The sequence below is a fragment of the Ranitomeya imitator genome, chromosome 4 (genome assembly GCF_032444005.1).
Source record: "Ranitomeya imitator isolate aRanImi1 chromosome 4, aRanImi1.pri, whole genome shotgun sequence".
Lineage (NCBI taxonomy): Eukaryota > Metazoa > Chordata > Amphibia > Anura > Dendrobatidae > Ranitomeya > Ranitomeya imitator.
Window position 1 is genome coordinate 257,494,400 of NC_091285.1, and position 21,612 is coordinate 257,516,011.

General features: G+C 42.6%; 1 protein-coding gene across 7 annotated transcripts in view; it reads right to left on the bottom strand.

The window, feature by feature from the left end:
* Positions 1-21,612, bottom strand: part of NAV3 (neuron navigator 3) — a 1,008,138-nt gene that overhangs the window by 193,510 nt on the left and 793,016 nt on the right. For all 7 annotated transcript variants that reach the window (XM_069764543.1, XM_069764542.1, XM_069764540.1 and 4 more), the window contains one exon: positions 10,576-10,715. In XM_069764543.1, the coding sequence (XP_069620644.1) occupies positions 10,576-10,715 (140 nt within the window). The remainder of the gene's footprint in view (positions 1-10,575; positions 10,716-21,612) is intronic.

Here is a 21,612-nt window from a genome sequence, read left to right on the forward strand (position 1 = left end):
AAAACATACTCAGAAGGGAGGTAAGAACATTTCTAAAACAATCCACAGTGAGGAGATTGGAACAAAACAAAATCCTCTAAACTGCATGCTCGCAAACGCCAGAAGCCTGACAAACAAGATGGAAGAACTAGAAGCAGAAATATCTACAGGTAACTTTGACATAGTGGGAATAACCGAGACATGGTTAGATGAAAGCTATGACTGGGCAGTTAACTTACAGGGTTACAGTCTGTTTAGAAAGGATCGTAAAAATCGGAGAGGAGGAGGGGTTTGTCTCTATGTAAAGTCTTGTCTAAAGTCCACTTTAAGGGAGGATATTAGCGAAGGGAATGAGGATGTCGAGTCCATATGGGTTGAAATTCATGGAGGGAAAAATGGTAACAAAATTCTCATTGGGGTCTGTTACAAACCCCCAAATATAACAGAAAGCATGGAAAGTCTACTTCTAAGGCAGATAGATGAAGCTTCAACCCATAATGAGGTCCTGGTTATGGGGGACTTTAACTACCCGGATATTAACTGGGAAACAGAAACCTGTGAAACCCATAAAGGCAACAGGTTTCTGCTAATAACCAAGAAAAATTATCTTTCACAATTGGTGCAAAATCCAACCAGAGGAGCAGCACTTTTAGACCTAATACTATCTAATAGACCTGACAGAATAACAAATCTGCAGGTGGTTGGGCATTTAGGAAATAGCGACCACAATATTGTGCAGTTTCACCTGTCTTTCACTAGGGGGACTTGTCAGGGAGTCACAAAAACATTGAACTTTAGGAAGGCAAAGTTTGAACAGCTTAGAGATGCCCTTAATCTGGTAGACTGGGACAATATCCTCAGAAATGAGAATACAGATAATAAATGGGAAATGTTTAAGAACATCCTAAATAGGCAGTGTAAGCGGTTTATACCTTGTGGGAATAAAAGGACTAGAAATAGGAAAAACCCAATGTGGCTAAACAAAGAAGTAAGACAGGCAATTAACAGTAAAAAGAAAGCATTTGCACTACTAAAGCAGGATGGCACCATTGAAGCTCTAAAAAACTATAGGGAGAAAAATACTTTATCTAAAAAACTAATTAAAGCTGCCAAAAAGGAAACAGAGAAGCACATTGCTAAGGAGAGTAAAACTAATCCCAAACTGTTCTTCAACTATATCAATAGTAAAAGAATAAAAACTGAAAATGTAGGCCCCTTAAAAAATAGTGAGGAAAGAATGGTTGTAGATGACGAGGAAAAAGCTAACATATTAAACACCTTCTTCTCCACGGTATTCACGGTGGAAAATGAAATGCTAGGTGAAATCCCAAGAAACAATGAAAACCCTATATTAAGGGTCACCAATCTAACCCAAGAAGAGGTGCGAAACCGGCTAAATAAGATTAAAATAGATAAATCTCCGGGTCCGGATGGCATACACCCACGAGTACTAAGAGAACTAAGTAATGTAATAGATAAACCATTATTTCTTATTTTTAGTGACTCTATAGCGACAGGGTCTGTTCCGCAGGACTGGCGCATAGCAAATGTGGTGCCAATATTCAAAAAGGGCTCTAAAAGTGAACCTGGAAATTATAGGCCAGTAAGTCTAACCTCTATTGTTGGTAAAATATTTGAAGGGTTTCTGAGGGATGTTATTCTGGATTATCTCAATGAGAATAACTGTTTAACTCCATATCAGCATGGGTTTATGAGAAATCGCTCCTGTCAAACCAATCTAATCAGTTTTTATGAAGAGGTAAGCTATAGACTGGACCACGGTGAGTCATTGGACGTGGTATATCTCGATCTTTCCAAAGCGTTTGATACCGTGCCGCACAAGAGGTTGGTACACAAAATGAGAATGCTTGGTCTGGGGGAAAATGTGTGTAAATGGGTTAGTAACTGGCTTAGTGATAGAAAGCAGAGGGTGGTTATAAATGGTATAGTCTCTAACTGGGTCGCTGTGACCAGTGGGGTACCGCAGGGGTCAGTATTGGGACCTGTTCTCTTCAACATATTCATTAATGATCTGGTAGAAGGTTTACACAGTAAAATATCGATATTTGCAGATGATACAAAACTATGTAAAGCAGTTAATACAAGAGAAGATAGTATTCTGCTACAGATGGATCTGGATAAGTTGGAAACTTGGGCTGAAAGGTGGCAGATGAGGTTTAACAATGATAAATGTAAGGTTATACACATGGGAAGAGGGAATCAATATCACCATTACACACTGAACGGGAAACCACTGGGTAAATCTGACAGGGAGAAGGACTTGGGGATCCTAGTTAATGATAAACTTACCTGGAGCAGCCAGTGCCAGGCAGCAGCTGCCAAGGCAAACAGGATCATGGGGTGCATTAAAAGAGGTCTGGATACACATGATGAGAGCATTATACTGCCTCTGTACAAATCCCTAGTTAGACCGCACATGGAGTACTGTGTCCAGTTTTGGGCACCGGTGCTCAGGAAGGATATAATGGAACTAGAGAGAGTACAAAGGAGGGCAACAAAATTAATAAAGGGGATGGGAGAACTACAATACCCAGATAGATTAGCGAAATTAGGATTATTTAGTCTAGAAAAAAGACGACTGAGGGGCGATCTAATAACCATGTATAAGTATATAAGGGGACAATACAAATATCTCGCTGAGGATCTGTTTATACCAAGGAAGGTGACGGGCACAAGGGGGCATTCTTTGCGTCTGGAGGAGAGAAGGTTTTTCCACCAACATAGAAGAGGATTCTTTACTGTTAGGGCAGTGAGAATCTGGAATTGCTTGCCTGAGGAGGTGGTGATGGCGAACTCAGTCGAGGGGTTCAAGAGAGGCCTGGATGTCTTCCTGGAGCAGAACAAGATTGTATCATACAATTATTAGGTTCTGTAGAAGGACGTAGATCTGGGTATTTATTATGATGGAATATAGGCTGAACTGGATGGACAAATGTCTTTTTTCGGCCTTACTAACTATGTTACTATGTTACTATGTAAGAAGGCACTCATGTGTCTTGCGCATCCAGGAGGACCAAGTCCTTGTTGTCTTGGTAGTGGCAAGGTGAGAATCATGCTTCCTTCGTCTGCCCTCTCCCCCCAACCTCACACAACAGAAATTTGATCAAGGTCTCCCTCATCTGATGAGTCTTCCATGCTCAGCGCCAGTTCGTCCTCCACTTAATCCCTCTCCCCCAGCCTCCAATGCCAGCCACCTTGGTGCTGCCAACCTTCTTGACCTTGGAGATATTATCCCTTCCGCATACGACTCCTCCTGTTCCTCATCCTCCTTCTCCTCTTGTTCCACCACCTGACTCCGAATACTGTTTAAGGTGTGCTCCAGCATGTAAATCACTGGAATGGTCATGCTGATAATGGCATCATCAGCACTAAACATCTTCGTTGCTATTTCAAAACTGTGCAGAAGGGTGCATAGGTCCCTGATCTGAGACCTCTCCTGCAGCATGATTTGCCCCACCTCTTGATCTCGTTGGCCCAGGCTATACGTCATAGCGTATTGCACCAGGGCTCGTCGGTGCTGCCACAGTCGCTGCAAAATATGCAGAGTTGAATTCCACCGTGTGGGCACATCGCATTTCAGCCGGTGAACTGGCAGGCCCAGTGACTTCTGCAGAGATATAAGTCGTTGAGCTGCGGGATGCGAACGGCAGAAGTGAGCACACAGCGACCGTGCTCTCTGCAGAAGCCAATCTATCTAGTCCGGGATAGTGGGATAAAAATTGCTGGACAACCAGGTTCAAAACGTGAGCCATACAAGGCACGTCTGTGACATTGCTCCGGTGAAGGGCCGCACCCAGGTTTGCAGCATTGTCGCACACAGCCTTCCCTGGCTGCAGTTTGAGTGGAGACAACCATTGATGGAACTCGGTCTCCAGAGCTGACCACAACTCCTCAGCTGTGTGACTCACATTTCACAGACATTTCAATGTAAACACTGCCTAATGCCGTTGAGCCCTGGTGACAGCATAGTGAGGAGGTGTGCAGGATTCCTTCTGTGCAGTTACAACGCGGGTGGAATTACCAGACAGGCTTTGGGTGCAGGTGGAGGACCGAGAGGAGGTTGAGGAGGCAGAAGCAGTGGAGGAACTTCTAGATACAGAGGATCGTCAAGCAACTCGTGTGGATGGTAAGACTTGGACAGCAGCCCCTTCTCCTGATGTCGCCGTAGTTACCCAGTGCCCAGTCACCGACATGTAACGCCCCTGTCCATGTCTACTCGTCCAAGTGTCTGTGGTGAAATGCACCCTGTCACACTCAGAGTTTCTCAAGGAAGCGGTGATGTCGTGTGTGACATGCTGGTGTAGCGCAGGCACAGCTTTCTTTGAGAAGTAGTGGCGACTGGGCATCTGGTACTGAGGCACTGCGACGGACATAAGGTCTCGAAAATCCTCTGTGTCCACCAGGCGGAAAGGCAGCATTTCTGTAGCCAACAGCTTGCAGATGAAGAAATTCAACCTCTTAGCTTTGCCATCGCTAGGAGGAAATGGTCTTTTACTTGTCCACATCTGAGGGACTGAGGGGTGGCTGCCGTGCTTAGACGGAGTTGAGTAGGGTGTCCCCGGCAAACTGCTGGTCTGTGAGGAAGGTGCAGGTGGAGACGTTATGTTGCCTTGATCAAAATGTGGTGCCGATGTCGGAGAGTGCTCAACAACAGCAGGTGTTTCCACTTACAAATGTCCTGACGACATGCGAATCACACTGGCTGTTGTGGGTAAAAAGGTGTAAGGTCTGCATCCAAAACCATGTGCGATTGCTGTCCCCACAGTCACAGAGGATGAAGAGAACACGGATGCACTTCATGGGGCAGACGGTGGTTGACCCGGCCCACTAGGCTGCATTGTAGCACAGTGAGCTTCCCACTGCAACTTATGCCTCATATCCACATGACGGTTCATGCATGAAGTACTCAAGCAAGTAATTTTTTTTCCTCTACTGAGATTTTGTTGACAAATCTTACAGACAACATGAGTTGGGTCATCCTTTGAAATGTCAAAAAATGCCCAGGCTATGCAAGACTTAGAGCCTGTGCGACCTGAAGAGCCACCACGACTTCTAGTCTAGAGGCACAGTTGGGGTTGAGGATGCAGTTGTTGACGTGCTTCCAGTACTCAGTCTCTGTCCAGGAAGGCGGAATGTAACCTAGTCGTCAGACTCATCACTAGTATCCTCCTCCACCTCCTTTACTGACCTCATGGACTGGTGGACTGGGGGTTGACAGTAAGTGGGGTCTACAACCTCGTCATCATCATCCTGTGTGTTCTCACACCCGTCGTCCTCAGAGCCAACATCTTCCTGCCCTGACTGAAAAGTCAAGTTTTCGTTCCAATCAGGTATCTCAGTCTCATCATCATCTTCCTTATTGTCTCCACCAACAGGAGTTACAGTTTGGGAATGAGGGTCTACATTATGCTCAGAACCTTCTTCATCTGGGCCTGGATCTGACTCACAAAGATTCTGGGCATCAGTGCAGATCATTTCCTCGTCTGGATTCACAGAAGCTCTGGAGCAGACCTCTGATTCCCAGGCTATAGTATGCGTAAACAGATCTACAGACTCAACCATGTGTGTTACCCCATGCTCAGACGGGTGGCTGGAGACTTGGGAGCTGTGAGGAAGCAAGTGCGATTGGGGTGACAACTCTGAGGACTGGAGTAGTTGTAATGTTGAAGTTGACATGGAGGAGAGCCCACTTGAACGAGCACTTGATATCCATTCAAGCACCTGCTGTTTTTGTGCCTCATCTGGAATTTTTGGCGATGCTTGGAGCGATGGTCGTAAGAAATGGATCATATCAGATTGTCCACGAATAGAAGTAGACATCTTACTTTGGCTGGAAGATGGTCTTTCTTCTGCAGATGTTACTGTTGCTTTACCACCTACCCCACGGACACAACCTTTTTTTCCCCTTCCAACATGCCTATTCCCCTTTCCACCATCACCAGGCCTTTTGCAACTCATTTTAGTGCTTAACTAATTGGCAACTCTGTATCTGTAGTTGTTGGCACAACAACCGATGGAAGAAAACCGAGCAGAACTGAGCGGCCAAACTGTGGTACTAGTCCCAAAACTATTAACTGGGTTAGATGCAGTAAAAATTTAGATACACAGGCAGTGTAGTTAGTTTCACAGTCGGGCTACTCTGCTGACGTGCAGACACTGCTCCTAGGCCCAAAACTATTAACTGGATTAAATGCAGTAAAAATAGAGATACACAGGCGGTATAGTTAGTTTCACAGGCGGGCTACTCTGCTGACGTGCAGACACTGCTCCTAGTCCCAAAAGTATTAACTGGATTACATGCAGTAAAAATAGAGATGCACAGGCGGTATAGTTAGTTTCACAGGCGGGCTACTCTGCTGACGTGCAGACACTGCTCTTAGGCCCTGAACTATTAACTGGATTAGATGCAGTAAAAATTGAGATACACAGGCGGTGAAGTTAATTTCACAGGCGGGCTACTCTGCTGACATGCAGACACTGCTCCTAGGCCCAAAAATATTAACTGGATTAGATGCAGTAAAAATAGATATACACAGGCGGTATAGTTAGTTTCACAGGCGGGCTACTCTGCTGACGTGCAGACACTGCTCCTAGGCCCAAAACTATTAACTGGATTAGATGCAGTAAAAATTTAGATACACAGGCGGTATAGTTAGTTTCACAGGCGGGCTACTCTGCTGACGTGCAGACACTGCTCCTAGGCCCAAAACTATTAACTGGATTAGATGCAGTAAAAATTTAGATACACAGGCGGTATAGTTAGTTTCACAGGCGGGCTACTCTGCTGACGTGCAGACACTGCTCCTAGGCCCAAAACTATTAACTGGGTTTGATGCAGTAAAAATTGAGATACATAGGTGGTGTAGCTAGCTTCGCAGGCGGGCTACTCAGATGACTATCAGACAATGCTACTAGCCCAAAAGGATTGGCTGAGCTAGACTGCACCAAATGCTGTGACAAACACTTGCACAGCACTGGCACAGACCTGCCTGGCAAACAGTGCTATGAACTGCTGTAACCTACCCTGAAAAGGGCTGATATTACAACTAGTACTGATTCCTCCCGACTCCCTAAACCTATCTCTCTGAAAATTCGCTCCAAAAAAACACTCTTAGACTGTATAGCGCCCACAGCAGCAGCGGTGCCGTCTAACACTAAGCTGCAGCAGTGAGAAAATGGTGGCGATGGGGCAAATGGCTGGTTCTTATAGGGCAAGGACATGTGACATACACAGCCAATGACACATGCCCTTGCTTGCGTGCATCACATGCACATTGCTGTGTGTGTGTGCACTGCTGATAGGCTGAGATACTGCACTGCCCCACTTTAAATGCGGGAAAAAAAAAATGGAGATCGGCATTATTTCAGCACAGATCTATCCCATGCCCTCCCCGCCCACTATACACTGAAACAGTCTATTAACAATGATAACCAGTTTTAATGTGCAAATCAAGTTTGGCTTTTGGTGAATGAACAGTTATCGAACAGAAACTCGAACAGCTGAATTTTAAGCAAATTGTTCGAGTTCGTCGAACGACTCGAACACCGCCCAAAACAGCTCGAATTTGAAATTGGCGAACAGTTCGACTCAAACACCGCTCATCTCTAGTAATCATCTGTATTATTTATCTCCCTCATAGAACACATTGGCTGACTAAATAAATATTGTTTTTACATGATACCTACTTCATGGCATATACTCAACAGGACCACTGAAGGTCTTCTCTGGTATCTGGCACCAAGCACTATAAGTTCTATGCATTGTGAGGTGGGACCACAAAGGATCAGACTCCTCCCTACAACACATCCCACAGAAGGTCAGATTGAGACCTGGGGAATTTGGAGGCCAAATCTTCACCTTGAACTCTTTGTCCTATTCCTGAACCAAGTCATTAATTATTTTTGTAGTTTGGCAGAGTGCCCTATCCTACTAAAAGATACCACTGTGATTAGGGAGGAAGCTGTCAAAGAGAGGTATGCTCGATCTACAACTATTTTAGGTAGCTAGTATATGTCACAGTAACATCTATATGGATACCAAGGCCCAATGATTCTTGATAGAACATTTCCATAGCATCACACTTCCTCTACTGGCTTCCCTTCTTCACAGTGCGTCCTGGTGATATCTCTTCCCCAAGCAAGTGACCCACATAATATTCATTAGACCAGGCCACCATGATCCAGTCCTGATGCTCACTTATAGAGTGTGAAACAATGTACAAGGGTCATCATGTCACCAAAATCTATATAAAATTATAAGTACCGTAAGTTTATTCTGAAATCCCTGCGTTCATACACATTTAAGGCCAGTGGGTGGACCTATTCAGTTGTTATCAGTCTTCCCTGTATGACTGTGCGTATACAGACAGCTGTCAGTCACTAGTAGGACCGCCCACTGGACTTGTATACATAAAAACACTAGAGATTTCAATGGACTATGGACAAGTTATACTGTATCTTTTCCAACAAACCTTTATATCATTCTGCTCAGCTTCTCCTTCTCTATACCAGGCTGCCTACAGACTACTTACAACAATGTGACAGGTTCCCTTTAAGTTTTTCAGCAGTTTGTACTACAGTTGCTCTTCTGAGACTGGACTAAATGGGCCAACTTTTATTCTCCATATGCATCGATGACACTTGGATGGCTACTAACCAGACAGTAGTCCATTTGTTGTCCTTACTTGGATCACTTTTGGTAGTTACTAACTGCTGCAGATACATGCCATTTTGGAGTTTATCCATCACAATTTACCTCATATAAAAGTCATTCATAAAATTATGCACTTTTTTTTTCAGATTCTAGCACATCATTTTCAAAGACTGACTGTTAAGTCACTGTCTAATATATCCCACCCCTTAATAGGTGCCATTGTAAGAAGATTAAAGTTATTTACTTAAAGCTGATATTATAGCTGCTCAGTATATATGCTCTGCATTGTGGTCATGAATCCAACCTACTTTTGCTAAATAACTCTTTCTTTAAAGGGAATCAGTCACCAGATTTTTACTACCACATCTGAAAGCAGCACAACTCAGAGCTCTTAGATGTAGAAGGCAGCAGAGCTGAGAAAGCTGACCCCGCCCACACCACAGCTGTCTGTCTACACTGTCTATTGGCAGTGAGCTGCTTATCACAGCGGCGGGGAAGGGGGTTGGACCACTTGACAGGAGGCAACAAGTTCCAGCAATGATAATGTCCTGGATATAAAACCTTAATTGTAAAGTAAACAGCACACACCCTGATAAGTGACATATTCATGAATTCAGTCTTTTAACCTCCTACCTCAGATTACATAGCAAAGCGCTGCTGACAGATTCCCTTTAAGTAAAAAAAAAGCTACCGGTAATAAAAACAGATCAGAGATGAAGAGAACATTGTTAAAACAATCACTTTACTATGTCAGTAAATTATGTTATACTTAGAAAGCTAAAAATATAAATATCTCCCTTTCAATATTATTGTCTTATGGAAATAGTAGGTGCCATTTATTTTGAGATATTATTTCTAAGATTATGTATTGAGATAATAGAATATATTACTTATTCACAGTGCCTTTCAAGTGCCGAGAGTTGCACCAACTTTAAAGCCAATCCGATTGAATTATCTACATCTAGAACATGAAGTTTTAAAGAAAACACACAGTGAACTTATTAGGATGCGATGCTATAAAATCACAGCAATTCATCGAAGAAAATATGAGCAAGAAAGAAATGCTGAACTAGACAAAATAATCTTTTGCATCGGCAATCACCTAAGACGCAGCGTGCGCTGCAGTCATTTCTGTACGGGCGCAGAACGATGCCTGTAACATCAGCAGGTGCCCCGCCTGCTGCTCTGCAATGATGGACTGATGATGCTTTAGTCCATACACTTTGAAAGAAACATACCATCTAGCAATTTTCTTCTGCACAGCATTACAATATTTATATACGGTATATAAATCCATAGGAACATAAAATATTCAGCTTTTTTTTTAATTCCGATCATAAGGGTACAATCATTTATATGCAGCACTTGTAGGCTATGATGCAAATAATTCTGTACAATTAATTACAATGGTTATCAGCATCAATTCCCAAGCTGGAATAAAGGTTGAATGCTAAAGATAAAGCCAGAAAAACATTCCTAGACATTGTCCCCATCTGGTGGCCAGCTAGAAGATTATAGCAATTGGCAAAGTCTTGAAATGTTCGAAGTAACAATGCAGTAATGTTTAAGGAGACAAGCAGCGGTTTATTATTTTCTGTAATATATATATATATATATATCATTGGCTAGCACTATATAAGTACTGTATGTAGTCAAATTAAGAGCCTGTGGAGCTAGTATAAATATACAATCTGCTTATAGAATAGGTAAAAGCGGTAACCAGTATATTATTTAGTATAAAATCCGGTAACACTCTTAATTCACTAATCAGGATATATTGATATTCAAGTTCACTGGAAGAGAGAATTGAGTGTTATCATAGAATAGTACACACAATAACCACTATGTAGCAAATATAATAAACAATCAGACAAGACACAAAGATCTACTGTTCATTCATTCGAACATTTCATCCCGCTTACCTTTTTCATTTCCATTTGCATATTGAGGTGGTTTGTTTTTGTCAATGCTGTTAAAGCTCTGACTTCTACGATTTAGATTCGCTGTTCCCTGAACCTTGGTACTGCTGCCTGCAGCTGGCACCCTGGAAGGTCCTGGAAGTCTAGGGTACACACAAAAATGATGTTATTGCCCAAGTTAGAGCGACGGAGCACAGCACTGATGCCAAGTATTTCTTGGTACCGACAGTTGTGCAATAAATGCTTTTCTTCAGGACAGGAAAGTTACTGTGCACAACACAAACTGGTTAGAGGTCTTGTAAAAAGTATACAGATCAAGTGTAAAGATTACATAGACAGTCAATATTCACCATGACGTTTGTTTTGTTTTGCTACATGTCTAGAAATAGTAAGTGTTCTGCATGTAAATAGCAAAGTCAACAGGTTTAGACACCGTAAACCAGTTGGGTTGGATGAATTAAAAGATGAAAACCATTAAATAGCATAAAACCCTGGCCTCTGAATTGCCAACTATGGCAGATCTTTCCTGGCATCACTTTCTCCAGTGACCAGTTTTTACAATCCAGATCATGTCTTCCTGAGATTTAATATGTCATTGTAATTCAGGTATTTTGTAAAAATTGAGGTAGGTTCATTGTGGTTCAAAAAAGAAGGTTTAGAGAGATGCATTTGGCCAATCTGGCTTTATTTAATGAGAACTTGTCACGTCCAGAACGCGATTTACCAGGAGATATACTAGTTAGCTGCAGCTAAAAAGGATTTCAAATCACGTTGGACTGGTTTACATTAGAAAATGATCTTACGTTCTCCCTTCAGCTGCTGGCTTCCTGTTGCCGCTAATTATACAGTGAGCGCATTGTTATCACTCCCCAGCACAATGATTGACAGCCTGCTCTGCAGTCTGTGTGTGTGTGTGTCTGCAGAGAAGGCAGGAATTGATTACAGTGCACTTACCGCATAAGTTGTGACTGTAACCGCTTGCTGCACCCACCACTATAACTAGAAGAGAGAGGCTGCAGGGAGAATATAACTTTATTTTCACCCTGCAGCTGCAGCTCCAGTTAGGCAGCCAGGCATGAGTTAAATGCTACTCACCTACAATTTAGCACTATATCTGCTAGTACATAGCGTTTCTGGAATGGACAACTTCCCTTAAATATAGAATTCAAATTCAATTTGATTAGTGAATATGCCCCATTATTCTGTATATCCTGCACTTATACAAAGTGCCATTTATATTACACTCATGCTTAGTAAAATCTGAAGGAACAGATCAGTATAACTTCTTCTCTAGGATACTACTGGTTTTTACAAGCAAAGAATAATGCAAAGCTATAGTGATGTACGGATTAATTGAAATTTGAATTCACCAGGGAAACTCAATCACCTCACCACTCACCTTGCAGACTGCCCCAATTTCTACATCATTTTGGTCCTCAGGCCTACTTATTTCAACTGTCACACACCTCATCTGCCAGTTCTTCACTATACGCTGACATTTTTGGCAATGACCACGCCTCGGTGGTAACTGCGCATTGTAAATTCACAGCACATGTTCTGTCATTGTAATGTGCCGACCAGGGCAGGACTGGCCATCTGGCAATTCTGGCAAATGCCAGAAGGGCCTCTCTGGTTGTGGGCCACCTTGTCTGCTTCATTGTTTAACAGAATCGGTGTTCTCAAGACACCAATACTGTTAAGAGTTGTGATGGAGGTATCATTAGCAATATCGGTCTAGTAGTAAATATTGCTTTCCCCTATGAAGGGTAATATCAGTAATTTATCCCATCTGGTGCTTGGGGATGAGAACAGCATGGGCCTGTCTGATTTCAAATGCCAGGGCTGAATTTCATTCCCAGTCCGTACCTGGTGCCGACATTACGAATCATAGGAACATCTGAGGCCTGGTCACAGCCAGAAGTACTGGCCTAGAGTGAAGAACAAACAGAGTAGGAGTGTGGTGGCTGAAAGAAGAGAGACTGAGAATAGGACAGTAGGTAGCCAGTAGCTGAGTGGCCAGAGAGATGAGTGATGAGGTGCGGTGTGGTGAGAATCAGGTTGAGTGTTCTTTACCATTTGTTGACCTTTCACAATTCACCTAAATGTTGTCCAGGAAATGTATGTTTGTTTTTTAAACCTTGCAAATTGGATCGCAAATAGTTCGAATTCACATGGTACCACTAATTTCAAGAAATTCGACTCAAACTCAATCCGCTCATCTCTTCAAGAGCCTATTTTAGAAATTTAGTTATAAAGCTTTGTAGAAATGCTAAGGAAAGGGTCAAGGACTGCAAAATCGCATCTTCCAACCTCCCCTGAGCATCTCTCCTATGTAAAAGCTCAAATGTTTACTACTGCTATTTCTTAATGTAATAAAATTCAAGAAGACTAAAAGGGACATTTTAGAAGTGCTCTCCCTTTATGATCTCCCAGCCAGAAAAGCTATATAAACCCTGACTAGGCCAGTAGATAAAAATAAATGCAAAAAGCGCAAAACATAGAAAGCAATTATTCTCACGGCATTATGTCATATATCTCTAGTAACAAACTACAATTTTGAATACCAACAGCTCAGCAGTTTGCAAGCAATTCTAACCCAAAATGCATATGTATTGGGAAATATACAGTATTTCAAATGGCAGCAAAATACATTATGCAGTTTGTGCCATGAATCAATTCTGAGCCATCAATGCCCCGAGCATAACACTATCTAACCAATATGAGCGGGGCCAAACACAAACGTAATCTCTAGCCGCAAGACTTCTGCTCACCACAATGGCCTTAACCTACACCAACACTTTACAGCAGACCTCAAATTAAAGTGGAGCTGCAAGATCAATGACTTCACTTGCCAAAGCACTGAGGGAAAGTCCTGTGTAATGGAAACCAAAGTCAATATTTCACCAAGAAGAAATAATGAATGGCAAGAAGAAATTGTATCTGTGATTACTGCTACTGATCAGATAATAAATCTTCATTCTGATACATAACAAGTATAAAATAGGGAATCTGATAGTTTAGCTGTTACCGGAGCCTGATTCTAGCAATGTTTCAATGGTTTACTGGATGCAGATATTATGATAGCATTAGTTTTCTAGTTAGTAGAACTAGTAGAACTAAATTGTTGAGCTGTGTTAAACCTACCCACACCATAGCTTTCTGTGCACATTGTATAGTTATAGAAAGCTGCTAATCAGTGCTGGGGACAAGGTTGGACTCAGATGCACGAGTCAGCATGTCCGGCAGTGATAATATCCAATTGATAAAACACTGATTGTATTGAAACAGCAAAACACAGTATGTGATACATAGCTGGAATCAAAGTCTCTGTTCCTACATTATGGTGTTCTAACTACATAGCAAAAACCTGGTGACCAATTCCCTTTTACAGTGTAATCTTTTTATAGGTTTATACTATTTGTAGTGCTGTTTCATAGGGGCTGTTTTCCGTTGCAGTGGGAAAAATAGTAGCTACTACTATCTTTTAAAATCAGTCCACAATCGCAGCATGCAGGACTTTTCAAAATGAAAACACACACATACACATGCACTGCTCACAAAATACAGGGGACACTAAAATACCACATCCTAGATATCACTGAATGAAATATTCCAGTAGCAGATCTCTATTCATTACATAGTGGAATGCGTTGGGAACAATAAAACATAAAAATTATCAATATAAGTCAAAATTAATATCCCATGGAGGTCTGGATTTGGAATGATACTCAAAATCAGAGTGGAAAATCAAATTACAGGTTGATCCAACTTCAGTGGAAATGCCTCAAAAGGAGATGATGCTCAGTAGTGTGAGTGGTCTCCACATGCCTGTATGACCTCCCTTCAATGCCTGGGCATAGTCCTGATGAGGCAGCAGATGTTCTCCTGAGGAATCTCCTACCAGACCTGGACTAAAGAATTAGTCAACTCCTGGACAGTCTGTGGGGCAACGTGACATTGGTGGATGGAACAAGACATGATGTCCCAGAAATACTCAATTGGATTCAGACCTGGGAAATGGGCAGGTCAGTCCATAGCATCAATGCTTTCATCTTGCAGGAACTGTTGACACATTTCAGCACATAAGGCCTAGCATTGTCATGCATCAGAAGGAACCCAGGGCCCAATGCACCTGCATATTGTCTCACAATGGGTCTGAGGATCTCATCCCGGTACCTAATGCCAGTCAGGGTACCTCTGGCGAGCACATGGAGGGCTGTGTGGCCCTCTAAAGAAATGCCTCCCCACACCATTAATGACCCACTGCCAGACCGGTCATGCTGGAGGTTGTTGCAGGCAGCAGAACATTCTCCAAAGCATCTCCAGACTGTCATGTCTGTCACATGTGCTCAGTGTGAACATGCTGACATCCGTGAAGAGCACGGGTCATCAATGTTGAATCTGCAAATCTTGGTGTACTCTGGCAAATGCCAATTGCCCTGCACGGTGTTGGGCTGTAAGCACAACATCCACTTGTGGAAGTCGGGCAATCATATCACCCTTATGGAGTCTGTTTCTGACAGTTTGAGCAAACACATGAATGTTAGTGACCTGCTGGAGCTCTGGCACTGCTTCTCCTGTTTCTCCTTGCACAAACGAGAAGGTAGTGGCCCTGCTGCTGTGTTGTTGTCCTCTTATGGCCCCCTCCACATCTCCTGGTGTACTGGCCTGTCTCCTGATATCTGCTCCATGCTCTGGACACTATGCTGACAGATACCTCTACCCTTCTGGCTACAGCTTGCATTGATGTGCCATCTTGGATGAGCAATGAGAGCAATGACAAAATTCAAAAGTGATCAAAACAACAGCCAAAAAGGATGAGAATAGAGAAATTATCTGTGGTCACCGCCTGCAGAACCACTCCTTTATAATTTTTTTATAATTGCTAATTGCTTATCATGTCTAACTGCTATATGTTCCATTTGTACAGCGGCAGGAGAAATTGATTCACAATCAGTGTTGCCTCATAAACGGATAGGTTGATTTCACAGAAGCGTGATTGATTTGGAGTTACATTGTGTTGTTTAAGTGTTCCCTTTATTTTTATTAGTTGTGTGTGTATATACAGTATATATATATATATATATATATATATATATATATATATATATATATATATATATATATATACATTTTCTCCTCTTTTCATGCCTAAGAGTTAGTAGTATTTATGTATATATATATATATATATATATATATATATATATATATATATATATAGCGTATATAGCATATGCAAACTTATAATTTAATGAGGGACAATTAATATACTTTACATATATTATGCAAATCAAAATGAATCCCATAGCTTATCCGGTAAATGATGCTAATCATATGACCAGCATAAAACACATTGTAGCAAACTATAAAATATTTTCGAGATATAGAAATTCTCCTGTACCTGATTTAAAGATGTGTGATTCCTGGTCTGTTCTCTAGTTGAATGAATGCCATGTAATGATTGACTGGAGCTACATACCTAAACCAGTTTCAATCAATTGTGCAAATGCATGGGTCATAGTTATAGTTAATAATAAACAGAGTTTACCTAAAATTAGAATTAGTACTGGTTTAATCCAGGTCCTGAACAGAAAGAGAACAAAAATAAGAAATAAAATGGGAAACTCCCATTTTTTCTTCCTTTTTTGTTTTCTAAGCAGTGACCCTAATGCCTCATTTACACGTCCGTGTGAGTATTGCCATGTTAGAGAAACGAGCAGTGTCATCGTAGCTACATAGGTTTTTTCTGTTCCTCTTTTTTTTCCACTGAAGCAAGTGGACTGTGTGAACTTTTGTCACTGTCAACAATGTCTCCGTTAAAATGGATGAAACTTGGATGGAGCTTTGAAGTACAAAATAAGTTTTCCTAGTTTCATCTCTGTCTATTCCCAAAGACAGATCCACAAAACGGATGAGAATGGGGCATGCTCTGAGTCTCACAAACTGGAGACATGTATTTAATTAGGAAACATGTTTATGGATCAAAAAAACTATGGGTCAAGGGGGCGGTCCGAGAAAAAGCTCACAGCACTAGTAAATATCACACATATGTGTGAATGTAGCCTTATATGTGTGCTGTAGCTTAGAAACGGTCCAGGTCACCTGGTTGTATCTCCACATTCCTGTCGACATATGGTGGAAAACTAGTGGTGTTTAACAATACAGTACATGCCAACAGTACTTGGAGATCCCATCATATGAAAATGTTTGTTGGTTCCAAGGGCAAGAAATTCTGCAAAAAAATTGTTATTTCATGTTTTTCAGTAGATGTAAGTAAACTTTGGCTTCTTTGGTCAGCTACCCACAATCGATAGACCAAATCAGCCACCTAAAAAAAAAACGTCACTGGCCATCAATATGTATTTTGTTTACCTGAATCTGACATTGTTTGTCTTTTGTTGTTGCACTTGGCAGTCCAGAGGTTTAGCCCTATGTTTCCTAAAACTAGTTTATTTAGCCAATTGGGCATGGCCATTAACTCCTCTATTTTGGAGTCTTCTTGAGGACCACAAGAATAAATTTATATACAGGAAAGAGGGAGGCCATATCTCAGGAACAGAGATGCATAGGAATAAAAAAAGAAATATGCCATGCCAGGTTCATGAGAACATTTACACCAAATAAAAAATAAATATGCATGACCAATAACACGTTCTTTTTTTATACTGAATCAAGATGATTATACTATTTTATCATGTAAATATATTTGTGAAGATAGACTATGGATACAGTAGTTGTGCAGGGCTGGATTGTAGATGTTGCTCAGTGATAAGCCACATATGCACTCACAGCATATCCATTCTTAATCCAATAAATCTTCTCCATAGACTATGACAACCGTGTGAGTGGTTTATAACTATGAAATACTCTAAAATGTTGACAATCACAGATAGTCCTTTGGAAGTTCAATCAAGCAAAATCCTTTCAGAAGTTCTTCATAGGAAAAAGTTGTTAGTGCATTTACTTGCTCTCACACAGATTTCATCTCTCGTGCGCTTATTAACTTTTTTTTGGAACAGATTCATCCTTATGATTAATAGAACTAAACATCAGACAAAGTAACTAAAACCTTACCAATGTAATTTTACGTTCCCCTGATTTTGCAAACCACTGCTTTGTCATTCTATGACAGATAATAACATGTAACCGAATATCGACCAGTCATACTACACTGGAATTAAAAGTCTCAGCGGCAAAAGAAATAACATAACATAAAGGTGCCTCAGAAGTCAGGGGTTAGTGAGGTTGTAGCTTCATATAGTTTTATTAGGAGATTAAAATGATAATGTTACTTCTTATACTGAGTGACAGTGCTGGGATAAGGTGTTATTGGAGCATGCTCGGGTGCTAACGGTGGCTTCAGCGTGCTCGAATAATATGTTCACGTTCCTGCAGCTGCATGTCTGGCGGCTGTTCAACAGCCACAACACATGCAGGGATTGCCTGTTTGGCAAAAAAAAAAAACTGCAAAAATAAAAAAAGAGGTTTTCTGAAAGATGAAAACCCTTTAGGCTATGTTATTATTATTAGACATTTTTATAGCGCCATTTATTCCATGGCGCTTCACATGTGAAAAGGGGCAAATATGGACAAGTACAATAAACATGAGAAGAAAACAAGGCACACACAGGTACAGAAGGAGAGAGGACCCTGCCCGTGAGGGCTCACAGTCTACAGTAAGTGAGAATACACTAGGGGAGGGTAGAGCTGGTTATGCAGTGGTTCAGTAGACTGAGGATCATTGCAGGCTGTAGGCATGTTGGAAGAGGTGGGTCTTCAGGTTCTTTTTGAAGGTTTCCATGGTAGGCGAGAGTCTGATGTGTTGGGGTAGAGAGTTCCAGAGTATGGTGGAAGTACGGGGGAAGTCTTGTATGCGGTTGTGGGAAGAAGAGATGAGAGGAGAGGAGAGAATGAGATCTTGAGAGGATCGAAGGTTGTGTGTAGGTAAGTACCGGGAGACCATGTCATATGGAGGTGACAAGTTGTGGATGGCTTTGTATGTCATGGTTAGGGCTTTGAACTGGAGCCTCTGGACAATATGAAGCCAGTGAAGGGCTTGGCATAGGGGAGAGGCTGGGGAATAGCAGGGACACAGGTGGATTAGTCGGACAGCAGAGAGTAGGATGGATTGGAGTAGTGCCAGTGTGCTAGAGGGGAGGCCAGAGAGTAGGAGGTTGCAGTAGTCGAGGCGGGAGAAGATAAGGGCATGCACTAGTGTTGTTGTGGTTTCATGGTCAAGGAATGCCTGGATCCGGGAAATATTTTTGAGTTTGAGTCAGCAGGAGGAGGCAAGGGCTTGGATATGTGGCTTGAAAGAGATGGCAGAGTTGAGGATCACCCCGAGGCACCGAGAATGCAGGACTGGCGAAAGTGACATTGATGGATAAGTCTGGTGGAGGGGTAAAGTGAGATGGGGGAAAGATGATGAATTCTGTTTTGTCCATGTTCAGTTTTAGAAAGCAAGCAGAAAAGAAGGCTGAAATAGCAGCCTGACATTGTGGGATTTTAGTCAGTAAGGAGGTGAGGTCAGGTCCAGATAGGTAGATCTGCGTGTCATTGGCGTAGAAATGATACTGCGAACCGTGCAATTCTATGAGCTGTCTCAGGCTGAAGGTTTAGATGGAGAAGAGTAGGGATCCTAGAACTGAGCCCTGAGGAACATCAACAGACAGGGGGCAAGGTGAGGAGGTGGTGTGGGAGAGGGAGAGTGAATGTTCGGTCTGTTAGATATGATGAGATCCAGGATAGGGCCAAGTCTGTGATGCCAAGAGATGAGAGCATCTGTAGCAGGTGGGAATGGTCCATAGTGTTGAAGGCAGAAGACAGGTCCAGGAGAAGGAGGACAGAGTATTGTTGCTTGCTCTTGGTAGGTCATTGGTGACTTTAGTTAGAGCAGTTTCAGTTGAGTGATGTGGTCGGAAGCCAGATTGTAACCGGTCAAAGAGAGAGCAGGAGGAGAGGTGGGAGGACAGTTCAAGATGGACATGCTGTTCCAGTAGTTTTGAGGCATAAGGGAGAAGAGATATCGGACGATAGCTAGACACAGAGGATGGATCGTGCTTTTTGAGGATAGGTGTGATCGAGGCATATTTGAAGGATGAGGGAGAAACACCATGTGTAAGTGAGATGTTGAAGAGGTGTGTTAGAGTTGGGATGAAGACAGTGGCAAAGTTAGGGATGAGGTGAGACAGGAGTGGGTCAAGCGTGCAAGTGGTGAGGTGTGATTTTGACAGGAGGGTGGAGAGCTGATCTGTCATGGTGGAGAAGCAGGTTTTGGAGGAACAGGGCTGAGTGGCTAAGAAGGACATTGGGTGCTGTGGGCCAAAGCTTTCTCTGATCGCATCGATCTTCTGGTTAAAGAAAGAGGCAAAGTCTTCAGCAGGAATGAGAGGAGAGGGAGGAGGTGCTGGGGATGGCGTAGAGAATTGAAAGTGTTGAAAAGCTGTTTAGGGTTCTGAGACTGCTTGTATGCAATGAATTGCTCAGCAGAGCAGGATCTCTTCCATCTCTGCTCAGCGACCCTGGAAGCCCATCTCAGTTCTTTGGTCAGGCTGGTCAGCTAGGGCTGCCTGTTGATTGTACCAGTTTTTCTATGTGTGAGGAGGGCAGCCAAATCAAGTGTTGCTGTTATTGTGGTGTGATAAAAAGCGGCAGAAGCATCTGTGTCATGAAGGGAAGCTATGTCTGTAAGAGGGAGAAGGGACTCAAAGAGTGATTGTAAATTGGGGTGTTTGAGATTTCTGTGAGGGTGGGTGAGTTTGTGGAGTGGGGATTGCGCACTAGGAGAGGAGAGGGAAGAGAATGTCAGTAGGTTGTGGTCAGACAGGGGGAGGAGTGAGTTAGTGAGATTAGTAAGGGAACAGAGGCGGTGAAGATAAGGTCGAGCGTGTGGCCATCTTTGTGAATGGCCGCAGAGGACCATTGAGTGAGGCCGAAGGAGGCAGTGAGTGACAAAAGTTTAGAGGCAGCTGAGGTGGAAGTGTCAATGGGGATATTCACGTCACCCATGATGAATGTGGGGATGTAAGCAGAGAGGAAATGAAGTAGCCAGGTGGTCAAGTGGTCGAGAAAGGTGGAGATGGCTAGTTCTGGGAGGCGGTAGATGACAGCCAGCTGGAAGTTGGAGGGGAAATAGATGCAGACGGAGTGCACCTCAAACGAGGGAAGAGTAGCGGAGGGTGGTAGTGGAATTTGAGTAAAGGAGCAGGTATCGGACAGGAGCAAGCGTTAAAAGACCGAGGCGGTAGATCTGCGTAACCGGACATGCGGCGCGTCTTTGTAGACCAAAGCATGTCTATTTACGATGCGGAGATGCTCCGTCTCCGCAGCGCAAATTTCCCATTGACTATCATTGGAAGCGGTAAAACCGCATCTAATTGTTAGTCACATGTGTAATAACTGCGGAAACGCAGCTTACTATGCATGTGTACTAAATTACATAATGTCTTACCTTGTGACCACTGTTAGTTCTCATCCACTGCAGTTCTTGTGATGACTGAGCTGACCGCGAGAACTGCCATGCATATGACCACCAGGGTTATCTCTGGTCACTAGGCTGATTCTCATGGTCAGCTGATCCTGAGAACTGCAGTGCAGGTGGCCACTGGAGAGTTATATCCAGCGGTCATCTACAATCTCTGCTATGTCTGGATGTCCGGCATCCAGATGTAGAAGAGCTGGACTCGTTGTGGGACACTCGTTATTAAGGATTACATCGGAACAGGGTGTATTTGTGTAGATTTATTATTTTATTTTTTTTACAGGAGATCGAGGGTGTAGGGGAATTAGGAGTATAATAAAGATGGGAAACTGCGTGGTGTTTTATTCATTAAAATAATTTATTCTGGCTGTGTTTTTATTTAACTTGTTAACAACTATAGGATTAGTAATGAATAGGTGTCTTATTGACACCTCTCCATTACTAAGCCAGGCTTGAGGTCACCTTGCAATACAAAGGTGACATTAACCCCCAACTATTACCCCACTTGCCACCGCTACAGGGTAAGTGGAAAGAGCAAGGTTAAGTGCTGGAATTGGCG